This window comes from Acinonyx jubatus, chromosome C2, assembly GCF_027475565.1.
Source record: "Acinonyx jubatus isolate Ajub_Pintada_27869175 chromosome C2, VMU_Ajub_asm_v1.0, whole genome shotgun sequence".
Lineage (NCBI taxonomy): Eukaryota > Metazoa > Chordata > Mammalia > Carnivora > Felidae > Acinonyx > Acinonyx jubatus.
The window spans coordinates 123,002,166-123,015,743 of NC_069384.1; the positions used below are offsets into that span (position 1 = coordinate 123,002,166).

At 38.8% G+C, this 13,578-nt stretch overlaps 1 protein-coding gene across 2 annotated transcripts in view; it reads right to left on the bottom strand.

The window, feature by feature from the left end:
• ARMC8 (armadillo repeat containing 8) overlaps positions 1–13,578 on the bottom strand; it is a 105,524-nt gene that overhangs the window by 12,155 nt on the left and 79,791 nt on the right. For both annotated transcript variants that reach the window (XM_053221409.1, XM_015074174.3), the window contains 4 exons: positions 12,648–12,734; positions 9,884–9,976; positions 6,898–7,047; positions 5,753–5,848 (listed from right to left, as the gene is read on the bottom strand). In XM_053221409.1, the coding sequence (XP_053077384.1) occupies positions 5,753–5,848; positions 6,898–7,047; positions 9,884–9,976; positions 12,648–12,734 (426 nt within the window). The remainder of the gene's footprint in view (positions 1–5,752; positions 5,849–6,897; positions 7,048–9,883; positions 9,977–12,647; positions 12,735–13,578) is intronic.

Below are 13,578 nucleotides of genomic sequence, written 5' to 3' on the forward strand. Positions count from 1 at the left end.
CTGCTCCCAAGCTCCAAGCTACCTCACCTTCTGGGTGAGGGCCTGGATCCTGTCCACTAGACATGCATTTAGGATCTCTTGACTTTTAAAAACCTGGCTAGAGGAACAAAAAGGTAAGGAAAATGTGTGAAGGAGCTTAGTCCAGGTTGGCCTAACGAGACTGGAGGGAGCCTGTGCCAGCTGGCAGGTCAGGGTAACCTGAGGATAATCACCACAATGGCAGTGGAGGAAGGGACTTTCTGTCAGCTGCTGGGAGTCTCACAGCCAGACCAGCAGAAGGCAAGGGTTAGGCAAAGGTGAGAGAACTGTGGAAAGGATACTGAGCCAGTCAGTGTCAGTATCTGCAATTCAACAAACACTTACTGAGCACCTACAATATGCGTGCACTCTGCAGGGCATCAGGTAAGACAGGAGTAACACACACTACCTGACTTTGAAGCCATCACACAATTACATCTCACTGTGATGTGACAGAGGAAAAATGGAACCGAGAAAGCATGACATGCGCTTGCTTGATACTTCAATGGTCAGGGAAGGCTTCTTGGAGGAAGTGACAGTGAGTCCTGGAGCACAGCGAAGAACCACTCAAACAAAGTGATGAGAAGTGCGAATAGGGTCTAAATTCAAATACTTTTCTCCAACTCTAACCTTTCTTCTGGCAGACTTAAGCTAATTAAGCTTGAAGATTACAGCTAATTGAGGAGACTGTTTTCTTACTATGGCCTAAAGACTCAGCTATAAAGAGTGTGTGATCTTATTCTTCTTAGGTTAGGGAGTGAGTCCTGAGGTTTGAAAAAAAAAAAAAAGGAAAAAAAAGTTTGCCTGTGGGATACAAGACACATAGAAAATGCAATTTATAATTCAAGGCTTGAGCAGGCACCGAGGTCTATTCCAGGGCACGAAAGCCATGATTGAGAGTATGCTGATATGCTCCAGAAGTATGTGAGATGCTCTGAGGAGGATGTCAGATTTCAAAGTGAGCTGGAACATGTGAGCCTGTCAACAATCTTGGCAGGCACAATACCCTTGAATTTCTTAGGACTGAGGGGACAGGAAGGGGATAAATAGGTTTGGACTCTTAACCATGGTTCACAACTTAAAAGGCTTCATGACCTAGGTATTCCCAGGAAGAGGAGGGAACGACAAACACCTTTAGCCTTATCTAGGCAACAACTACCTACCCCTCTCTTACCCACTAAGACAAATGTAAGGGGGATTTCACGAATTATTTCTCAGAATAGACTAGTTCAGCAAGATAGGCAAGTGATTCCCCTTCTTGGAGTGCACGAATACACCCATGCATGCTCAGGCTTGGACAGCATGGCACAGTGAGCTACAGGTCTGTTTTGAAGCCCACACAACCCCCACTGTAACAGTCTTAAAAGGATCAATTAGTTCTTGGGCCCAACAATTTAACCTGGAAGCTAGGGAGCAGAGAGGAAAGCTACACAGATGTCCATGTGCACACGGCACACACACATACTCGTGTGAACAACGGGAGATTAATGATATGGAGCAGGGACTGGCAAATTATAGCTTGCCGGCCAAATCCAACCCACTCCCTGTTTGGCCAATAGAATGTTCTTGGAAAATAACCATGTCTACTTGCTTACATATTGTCTATAGCTGCTTTCAGGCTAGAACAGCACAGCTGACTGGATGACCTGCAAAACTTAAGATATCTACCCTGACCTTTGTAGAAAAAGTTTGCCAAAAAAAAAAAAAAAAGTTTGCCAACCCCTGAAATAGAGAAAATAGAGGGGGAAAAAAATCAATGAAATCAAAAGCTTCTTCTCTGAAAAGATCAATTAAGTTGATAAACCTCTAGCCAGACTGAACAGGAACAAAGGAATCACCAACTAAAAGAACAAAAGGGGAGACAAAATGCAAAGAATACTACAGACTTTAAAAAGATAAGAGAATATTATGAAATACTTTATGTTAATAAATTTGAAAAAGATGAAACGGACAAATTCTTGAAGGATGCAAAATACCAAAGCTCACTCAAGAAGAAATAGGTAACATGAATATTCCTCCTTCTGTAAAAGAAATAGAATTTAGCTAAACACGTTTCCACAAAAGAAATACAATGTTCCAGATGGCTTCACTGGTATATTCCACCAAAATTTAAGAAAGAAAGAATACCAATTCGTCACAAATTCCTTACAAAAACTGAGGAGGGAATGCCTTCACCTCATTCCCTGAGGCAAGCATTCCCCAATAATCAAATATCAATATTAACATCAGATAAAGACATCACAAGCTACACAGCATTATCTCTCATGAATATAGATGTGAAGCATTTCTTACCAAATTTCAGTAAATTGAATCCAACAAAATATGTCAAGAATAAGACATAATGACATTAATATGGTGTACCTCTCCATTTATTTAGGTATTTAATTTTTTTCATTATCAGCGTTTTGAAGTTTTCAGCATAGAGATCCTGCACATATTTGGTGAGATTTATACATAAGTATATCATGGTTTCTGAGCTACTATAAATGGTACTGTTTTTAGAATTTCAAATTCTACTTGTTCACACCACTATATTAAAAATACAATAGCTTTTTGTAATCATCAGGGCAGTATGGTACTGGTACAAGAACAGACACTCAGATCAATGTAATAGAATAGAGAACCCAGAAATGGACCCACAAACGTATGGGCAACTAATCTTTGACAAAGCAGGAAAGACTATCGAATGGAATAAAGACAGTCTCTTCAGCAAGTGGTGCTGGAAAACTGGACAGCGACATGCAGGAGAATGAACCGGGACCACTTCCTTACACCATACACAAAAATAAACTCAAAGTGGATGAAAGACCTCAATGTAAGAAAGGAAGCCATCAAAATCCTCCAGGAGAAAGCAGGCAAAAACCTCTTTCATCTTGCCCGCAGCAATTTCTTACTCAACCCGTCTCCAGAGGCAAGGGAAACAAAAGCAAAAATGAACTACTGGGACCTCATCAAAATAAAAAGCTTCTGCACAGCGAAGCAAACAATCAGCAAAACTAAAAGGCAACCAACAGAATGGGAGAAGATATTCGCAAATGACATCTCAGATAAAGGGTTAGTATCCAAAATCTACAAAGAACTTACCAAACTCAACACCCAAAAAACAAATAATCCAGTGAAGATATGGGCAAAAGACATGAATAGACACTTCTCCAAAGAAGACATCTAGATGGCCAACAGACACATGAAAAAATGCTCCACATCACTCATCATCAGGGAAATACAAATCAAAACCACAATGAGATACCACCTCACACCTGTCAGAATGGCTAACATTAACAACTCAGGCAACAAAAGATGTTGGCGAGGATGCAGAGAAAGAGGATCTCTTTTGCACTGTTGGTGGGAATGCAAGCTGGTGCAGCCACTCTGGAAAACAGTATGGAGGTTCCTCAAAAAACTAAAAATAGAACTACACATGCACCCCCATGCTTATAGCAGCACTATCAACAATAGTCAAATTATGGAAAGAGCCCAAATGTCCATCGATGGATGAATGGATAAAGAAGATGTGGTATGTGTACACACACACACACACACACACACACACACACACACACTGGAGTATTACTCGGCAATCAAAAAGAATGAAATTTTGCCATTTGCAACTACGTGGATAGAACTGGAGGGTATTATGCTAAGCAAAATTAGTCAGAGAAAGACAAATATCATATGACTTTACTCATATGAGGACTTTAAGAGACAAAACAGATGAATATAAGGGAAGGTAAACAAAAATAATATAAAAACAGGGAGGCGGACAAAACAAAAGAGACTCATAAATATGGAGAACTGAGGGTTGTTGGAGGGGTTGTGGGAGGGGGGATGGGCTAAATGGGTAAGGGGCATTAAGGAATCTACTCCCGAAATCACTGTTTCACTATATGCTAACTAATTTGGATGTAAATTTTAAAAAGTAAAAAAATAAAATTAAAAAAAATACAATAGCTTTCTCTATCTCGTAGCCTTGGCTAATTCATTGATTAGTTCTAACTTTTTTTGATGAGTCCATGGCATTTTCTATCAAGGCATTCATGTTGTCTGGGAATAGTTTTATTTCTTCCTTTCCAATCTACATGCCTTTTATTTCTTTTTCTTGCTTTATTGCACTTGGTAGCAACTCCAGAGGCTGCTGAATAAGACTGGAAAGAATGGACATACTTGTCTTGCTCCCAATAGAAGGACAGTGATAGATATGTTCACTATCTTGATTGTGGTGACCACTTCATGGTATATACCTATGTCAACATATCACAGTATACACTTCAAATATATGTAGCTTATTGGATGTCAATATACCTCAAGAAAGAAAAAGACATTATCAGATAATGTCGGAGAAGAATTAAACTTCCAGCTAACAACCAGACAGTTTAAGCCTCCCATCATCACCTACCCACTCCCAGACCATCACCAAGATCTATATGAAGAGTATAATTTGAGTCCTGACAGAACACATTACTGTTATTGGTCTTTTTTTTTTTTTTTTTTTTTTTGGCCCTCATCCAAATCTTGCCTCAACTTTTTGTCTTGCTACACTTTTCAAGTTAAAGGAATTCTATCTAGGTGAGGCGTTTTTATAGACAAAATGGACACCTATGCTCTTCAGGTAGAATATTTTGAACAATGCATCTTCTTCATTGTTGTGTTCAATAGATCACATTCAACCTAATTTCAGTGATGCCTATGAGATTAGTTTTTCTGTGTTAAATTTTTATCAATAAACAAAGTTGTTTATTATTGAATTTTAAGAGAAATCAGCTACCATGTCCATCTTAAATCACTTTGTCAAATATTTTTGCCTTTTTTGCTCACAAATTCAATCACAGCCCCCACATTCTACCACTCTTACTTCCTGGACTGTTCTGAAGCCTGAGGAATTACTCTCACTCAGGAACAAAGAGAATGCGGAGCATGGGCCCTGCACTTAGACTCTAGGTTCAACTCTCCACTGATGACCTTGGGCAGGTTTCCTCCACGCATGAAAGTGTGCAGCTCAATGAATTTTGAAAGTGAACACACCATGTAGCCAACATCTATGTCAGAGAGTTGAACATTACCATTGCCTCAGATCTTGTATTAGAAATTTAAGTTTGTAGGTGACCTTTCTTTTTATGACAAAACATACACTATGTTAAAGATCCTATAATAAATCCCAGGAAATACAGAAAAGTAATTCCCAAACTGTCCCCTGATGAATGCAGGGTCTCTGTATTTTTATGCCTACCCTAAACCTGCCGTACTGAAACAAAACAGAAAGTAGAAGTATGGGATAGGAATAAAGAGCAGGGATGTATTAGAGTTAAAAAAATGAAAAACAACTCCACCATAAGGGATTATTTTATCAGGGTGTCACAGGAGTTTCAGTTCAGTGCATGGTGGATATAGAAAGCTGGAAATGATGAGTCCTGGAGAGTGGATTCACTCTGGGATGATCAAAGGTGATATCCCTATATATACAGGGACAGTGTGCACAGTGCATGACACAGAGGGTAAAACTACAGACTCTGGTAATGCTTTCTTCTATTCTGGGAGGAAGAATTCTTGAAGACAGTTTCAGGGGTGATGGAGGATCTTTCTTCTCAAATCTTTCTGGTCTCTACAGCACCTCTGATCTCAGCAATGTATCTTTCGCAGATCTGAATATTCAGGAGACTCCTAATGAGGATCCTTCTTGATATTCACACGTGGAAGATTTTCCTCAGGGGAAAATAAAAGGGGGTGGGGGGACACATACCTGCTCTTTGACCTCAATGTTATGCTCTCCTTCCAGAATAAGGGTGACGGCTTGCATAATTTGCTTCCCATGTGTACTCATTATTTTATCTATATGCTGCAAAATAATGGAAAACCCATAATTATTATCTGGGGAACAGAGAAAAACACCATAGAAAAGAACAGAAAGCTTCTCAAAGTTAAACAATATAATACATAACTGCTTGAAAGAGAACTGCATATAGAACTAGATACCAACGGATAGTGTTTATCCTTTAGTGCATTTGGCCTTCTCTCTCCCTCTCTCTCTATATATGTGTACACATATACATATAGAGATATACATTATGTACACACACGTACATGTATATTTTACATTTTTCTGGATGACTTGAAGATAAAGAGAACACAGACTTGGCCTGATAGAATACAGGACTGCAATCACTGGGGATCCTCAAGCCCAAAGATATTAAAGAAAAAGGAATTTTAAAAATGTATGGGGAAGGGAGAGAAGCCAGAGACATGGAAAATATGGCACAGATTTACTAACACCCTGGCGCACAAATGTACGAGTAAGGCTCAGAAAACAAGTGAGGCACAAAGGAACCACCATGGTTCATCTACCTGAATGTCACTGACACTGTTGTTCATGGAACATTAGAGAACAAGGAGAGGGACCCCACAAGGCTCAGCCTCTCCTGCTTTGACATATACCCACTGTTCCCCATGCTGACATCTTCAGAGGTCAATCCAGTAAATGTTGGCAGGGTGAGGAGCTATCTGTGGAATAGCACTGAGAAGGATTCTTTAAAGGGAAAGAAACAGAGGCCCCAGAGGTAAGTGATTTAGGCAGATGAGAAAACCCACTCTGGCCAGCAAACCAAGTAAGAATAAAGTGACATATCAAGGCCGGCTCACATCTAGCATGGAGTAAGGAGAGGGAGACAGGACAGGCAGCGGAGGAGTGGAGGGTCAGGTGGCTTTATGGTAAAGCAGCTCCCAGAACACCTAGGCAAGTGATATTGATACTAACTTCAAACTTCTTTGGAAAGGGGCAGCATTTGAATCACTTCTGGGCAGATATCGATGGGAACAGTGAGGGTGGGCAACGTTTCGCACTGCATATGCAGGGGTAGTTCATCTGGAAACCTGGATGATTTTACTTACAGGCCGAGTAGAGAGGAGATTTCTAAGAAGTCCCAATGTCTTCATCAGCACATTCAAATCTGAATCTGATAATAACCGGAAGAGCTGTTCAGTACTCAAGCTTCGTAAAATATCTGCTTTTATTTTTTGTTCAGCCTGAAATGCCATATTCTGAAAGGATTAAAGAAGTTTCAAGAAACATACATAATTTGCTTTATTAAATTATATTTTAATAGTAACTCTGATAATTTTCAAAGTAAAATTAAAAGCTGCAGAAATCCTTAAATTTAAGTCACATTATGTTTCTGAATCCTGTTAATCACCTATTAATTATATCAAGAGAAAAATAACTATAACTCCTATATACCCTCCTGTATAAGGAATATGACCACTTCCTGATATGGGCATTTGAGTGTCTTAAGATTTGTCAAATAAATACAAAATCTACTGTTAGTTTTAAAAAATTATTCAATTTACTTAGACTAAAAAAGGAAAAAAACCCAAACAAAAAACCAGTTCACCCATTTCTCCCACCACTGCCTCTGGCAACCACCAATCTATTATCTGTATCTATGAGCTTGATTACTTTTGTTTTTTTAATTTTTATTTTTTAAATTTATTTTTGAGAGAGAGAGTGCAAGTAGGGAAGGGGCAGAGAGAGGGGGACAGAGGATCTGAAGTGGGCTCTGCACTAACAGCAGAGAGAGCTTGATGTGAGGCTTAAACTCACGAACTGTGAGATCATGACCTGAGCCCAAGTCAGATTCTCAACTGACTGAGCCACCCAGGCACCCCTGAGCTTGGTTACTTTCGAGAAATCTTTCTGGTTATCAAATTGCCTTCTGCGCACTTCAGTAACAAAATTACTGCTAATGACTATACTGTGCCACCCATTTTGAGAATAACTAAAAAGGACTTCCATATTATGGGTTCAAGTTAGTAGTGGATTTTGTTAACTTTACCAGTCCTGAAACACCTAGTATATTCACAGTACTATGCTAGGGTTGATATGGCTGGGCTATATTATATAGGAACCTCTTCAAGGGGTAGGAGGTGAATCCAAATTACTAGCAACTCCAGATGGCTGGTGTCTATTTTGCTCCTTTTTCTCCTTCCTGCACAAATTATGGCTTACCCCAGCTTAACCTGAAGCTATAAAAACATCTGAAGAAAATAAAAACACAGCAAATTCCAAATAACTCGTAAATCAACTTCTGGTACAAAAATCTCTTGTAAACTACAGACTTATTATAATACGTGGTTATTGCCCTACAGGAACTTATTTTTAATTAAGGAGCTAAGACATGCGAAAGATGAAGTTACCTAATGACACAAGGTGGCATGGCAGAGTAAAAAGAGTACTGGGCTGTGTCACAAAGACCCAAGCCAGGGGCGCCTAGGTGGCTCAATCAGTTAAGCAACAGACTTCAGCTCAGGTCATGATTTCACGGTTCGTGAGTTGAGCCTTGCATCAGACTCTGTGCCAACAGCTCAGAGCCTGGAGCCTGCCTTGGAATCTGTGTCTCACTCTGTCTCTGACCCTCCCCTGCTCACACTCTGTTTCTCAAAAAAAAAAAAAAAAAAAAAAAGGAAAGACTCAAGCCAAAGATGATTCCAGGATTTGATATTTGGTGGGCAGAGAAGAAAGCAGCAGCTGGTTATACGGTGACTAAGGAGAATAAGATAGTTAATATGGATGAGGAGTGGGATAAGTTCAATTTTCAACAGTAAATTGTACCTGTCAGGGAGGCCACAAATGAAGTCTCACAGGCCATTTAAGTGATAGACCTGGGAAACAAGGGACAATTTTGTTTGGGTATATATATTTCAAAGTAACTTCTATTAGGGGGCGGTGAAACCATGAGAGTAGGTGAAGTCCCTGAAACTCAAGTGTAAAGGGAATTGGAACCTGGGTACTGAAACTGGGGAAACATTCCCTGAGAAAGAGGTTAAAAAGGTGGCTGGGAAGAAAGTGAGGTTTAAAAAAAAAAAAAAAAAAAAAACAAAGCTAACTCCTGGGAAAGAGTCTCAAGACAGAGAAGTGCTAACAGCTGATGCAAAGTTTAAGAGAAAAATACCCGAAACTACTGGATTCGGTGTTTGCTTAGAAGATGATTATTTCTATCACAAAGTTTGTCTGAAAAAACAGCAGATATACATGGAACAGGAAGAAGAATATGAGTCTGAAACAGGTTCAGAACCTTTTGTCATCACTTATTACTTGTGACAACCCGGATGATTCATTTACCCTCCAAGTCCCAGTTTCCCAATTATAAAGCGGATATAAACCAATATAACTCAAAACCAGAATTAGAGATAAAACACAGTGCTTAGTGTCTGATGCGTAGTAACTAAATTGTAACTACTATAATTATATTTGAAGAAATCCGTGTAGGATTTTCATTTTCAATTTCAACAAATTTTATTTTAGTAAATCTTAAGGAAAAATGGTTATTGACTTCATAGTTACAAAGTTTTATAATTTAGATTATCACAAATTATTTACTAGAAGTTGTTAAGAAATTATTAAGCACTTATGCATTGTTCTGTTACACTGGGCAAGTTACTTAATCACTCTGTGCTTGAGTTTACTTGTCTGTGAAATATGAATACTCCTGGCTTATCTTATTTCAGAGTTGTTATAAAGAGCAAAGGAGACATGAAAGGGCTTTGTAAAGCAGGTAGCTTAAGGCAGGTATCAATATATTCATGATAAGGAAAATTGGCTTTCTCCATGTTTGATGTCCAGTTTCAACATGTATCCACTTTCCTTAATAATAAAATGGGAGAATTGTGGCACCCAGTGGACGTGCAACTTGTTTATATTCAAATCTGAAAGTTGACTACTCAGTCTTCCAGGTCCTCGGTCATTAGGAAACTGGGCCAAAATAACATTTTTTAAAAAGCAGATTGCAGACATTTCAAAGTACACATTCGTTAGTTTTTACTTTGATAACAGCTCCATTCTCTTTGTAAATGATGACATATATAAAAGAACGAAACATACCATTAAAGCCCAAATTCCATTCACTCGCAAAGCGGGATTTTCACTTTGGGTTAATCCACAAAGTAGTTCCACAGCTCCGGATTCTAAAATTGGCTATGATTGGAAAGGAAAAATGCAGTTTTAAAGTCAGGTTTGCGACTGAATGTATATATACCCTGGCACTCTGTCTATGGTTTCTTTCCTACTCTCACCCAACTCCAAGCGACTTTCACAAGGATACAAAAATTACCTTGAGAAGGGCAAGAACAGTTCTTCTCTTAATAATTCCAACACTAAAAATAGTCCCAGTCATTTCTCTTTTCTATGTAGTTCTGAAAGACTCCGGAGTTGTCTTAATTTCTGTACATTCCACACATGACCTTATGATTCCACTATCTAATTCCACATTCTCATGCTCACCGTCATTTGAGATGCTCACTCCCTGCCTGCTGCACACGTGTATCCCACGTGTTCTTAACCTGCTGGGACTATGACAACATGGTGGCTTAGACGGAACTTACATAACCAAACTCTTCTTTCCAGATTGTCAGTGTTATTCCAAACATGCCGCAGAACCCATCTTTTAGAACTACTGTCAGGACTACCTATGAATGGTACGAACAAAACTGCCACATACTTTTAGAATCATGCCACGTTTTACATCTAACATAGCATACTTTATTACTTAGGATCCTTGGCTGAAAACAGGTTTAATAATTTCTAAAAAAAAAAAAAAAATTCACACCTTAGAGGAAAGATCTACTGTCACCGAAGAATGCTTAAAAGGCTACCTTTCAAGTGGGTTCCAGAACTGTCTTAAGCAATTCAGACTTACACAGGGGAAAAAAAGGGCAGTGCTTTTCAAAAACTTTTGGAAAAGGGTACACATTCCTCCACTTGTACAAATTGGTTTTGTTCTTTTTGAAACCTTTTTTGAGTATGGTGGACACAAAATATTACATTGTTTCAGTTGTACAACAGTGATTTAACAAGTTTATATATACATCATGCTATGTGTACAGCCCATCACCATATGATGCTATTACAATACCTGTCACTCCTGAGACTTACTCGTTCCACAACTAGAAGACTGTGTCTCCCAATTCCCTTTCATCCATTTTGCCCATCTCCTCACCTCCTGTTTTGTTTATTTTTTATTTGGAAGTAACTTCAAACTCATAAAGCGGCAAGAATAGTATAAGGTACTTCCACTTATTCTTTTCCCAGATTCAACAATTTTTAACATTTTGCTGTGTTTGCTGTATCATTATCTCTCTCCTTCTGTATGCCCATATCCACATTTACCTTTTTCCGAACAATTTGAAAGTAGAGCATATACCCCTCATACTTCAATATGTATTTCCTAAGTACGAAGATGTTCTCTTAGATAACTACAGAGCAGTTACCAAATTCAGAGAAATTAACGTTAAAACAATACTTTTATCAAATCTATAGTCTGTGTGTCAATTTTGTCAACTAGCCTAATAAATGCTTTTATAGCATTTCCTTCCCTTGCAGTTCAGGGTCCAGTTTATTTTTAATATTAAAAAAATGGGGGCACCTGAGAGGCTCAGTCGTTAAGCATCTACTCTTGATTTTGGCTCAGGTCATGACCTCACGGTTCCTAAGTTCGTGCCCTGTTCCACAGTGATAGGGCGGAGCCTGAATGGGATTCCCTCGCTCCATCTTTCTCTGCCCCTCCCCCGCTTGTGCACATGTGCATGCACACTCCTTTTCTCAAAATAAATAAACTTAAAAATTTTCTTTAATTAAAAAAAAAATCAATCACATTAATGATCCTATGCCTGAGCTCATGTACCTCACTTCTAACCAGACCCTGACTATATATTTGGAAGGTAGATCTGAGGCAACAGAAGAGCTGTTTGGGATGATAAATGGTATTGTACTGACTGCAATCAGATCATCATCATGCCAAGAACCCCAGGACCAGGGCAGAGAAAAACAGATGGAAACTATGGCATCCTGTCTAGACTTTCTCTTCCTTCAGAATAACTCCCAGTCTCTCCCCGTTTGTTCCAAGATTTCTGCTGGCTGAATAACTGTCTCTGAACCTCCACCTTGTTACTAAATGCCTTCCTAATTATAGTCAAAAGCCTACAGGTATTGCAATGCCAAAAAGAAACTCAACAAAAATGGAACTACTAAATAAAGGGTAGTGGCTAACCCTTGGCTCGCAACTGGGCAGACCAGAGATATTTTCACATAATAAAACTAACTTTATAAGGCTCCTTCCCTCCTTTATTAAAGCTTATTTTAGTTTTCCCTAGTCTAAAAACAATACATACACATGTAATTTGTAAAATGTATAAAAGGGAAAAAATATTCCCACTTGCAATCTCTCCCCAAACAACTACCATTAACATTAAACATTAAAAAGATGATTTTCCAATGGCAGCAGTTATTTCCTTGAAACGATTTCCAATCCTGGTTTATAAAATTGAGTCTTCATTTATTCTTTAGTATATACAGTTTGAAAATAGTCTATTACTTTTGTAATTATTCCTTACATTTGCAGTTGTGGGCAGTTTAGGTTAACTGTAAGCTACAATATCTTTTAAATGAGCTTCATATGCCAGACAGAAAAGGGAGAATAGGAAATTAAAACCGTATTTTGAAAAATGATTTAATTTGCATGCACACCCCTCATCAAACAATTCAGAAGTAGTTTTTAAACCCCAATCCTGCAATTTCAGTTAACTGCTGTGAAAATTATTTGACTAAGCTCTAGACTGGGCAAAGCCTAGGAAGAGAAATTGATACTAACCTCTTTGCTTGGAGAAAATTCAAGAAGAAGATTACATAGCATGGAAGATGCTACTACTAGGATTTCATCTGGTGCATTTTGTAAAACCTATGGAATTTAAAAAAGGGATGCTATTAATGGTTTGGAACAATGAAGGTGAGATCATAAGAACAAATGAGAACCAAACACAATTTATCTTGTAACGTGACTTTTCGTATCGGAGAAAGAGTTAGGAAAGATCCACTTGATACCGTGTCAAACCTTACCCGGTGCTCTAATTATGACTAAGACCCTTGCACCTATCTTGCAGGAGAAGCTACAGCCCCACTGCCAGGATGGCAGGTGCTGCACAGAAAGAGACAAACACAAGTCAGGGAGGGGGTGCTCTATACGACAAGTGTGAACACCACAGGATGGCTTTGGGACAAGTTAGCTCCATTCACTCCATCACATCAGACCACTTATGAAACCACAAAGTTGCCCTAGGGCCTGAAACGTTCTGATGTATGTTGTCTCTAGAAGGACCTGTTTGACCAAGAGGATGGATGAGTCAAGCTACTACACAGCTAGGGCAATGTGGGGACTGGTTTTCAGCACTGGAATCACAGCCCTGGTCCCAACCCTAATCCACTTACTAGATGTGCTCAAGTTTACTTAAATATGCTCAAGTTTACTTAACCTCTCTGAGTCTCTGAATTGAGGAAAACTGCACTTCCTTCGCAGGACTTTTGAAGATTAAATGTGATACGGTGAATGTTAAGGGAAGCAACAGGAGAATAAAGAACACAGACTTCCTGAATGCAAACTTCAGTTCCAACACTAAATAAGTATGCTAATTCCTTGGCTGTAAAGTGGGGATAATGGTATTGTTGTGAGAATTAACATGTGAAAAAATTTTAGAACAGTAACTGGCACACAGAAATGCAAGTTTTTAAAGTTAATTTATTGTCAT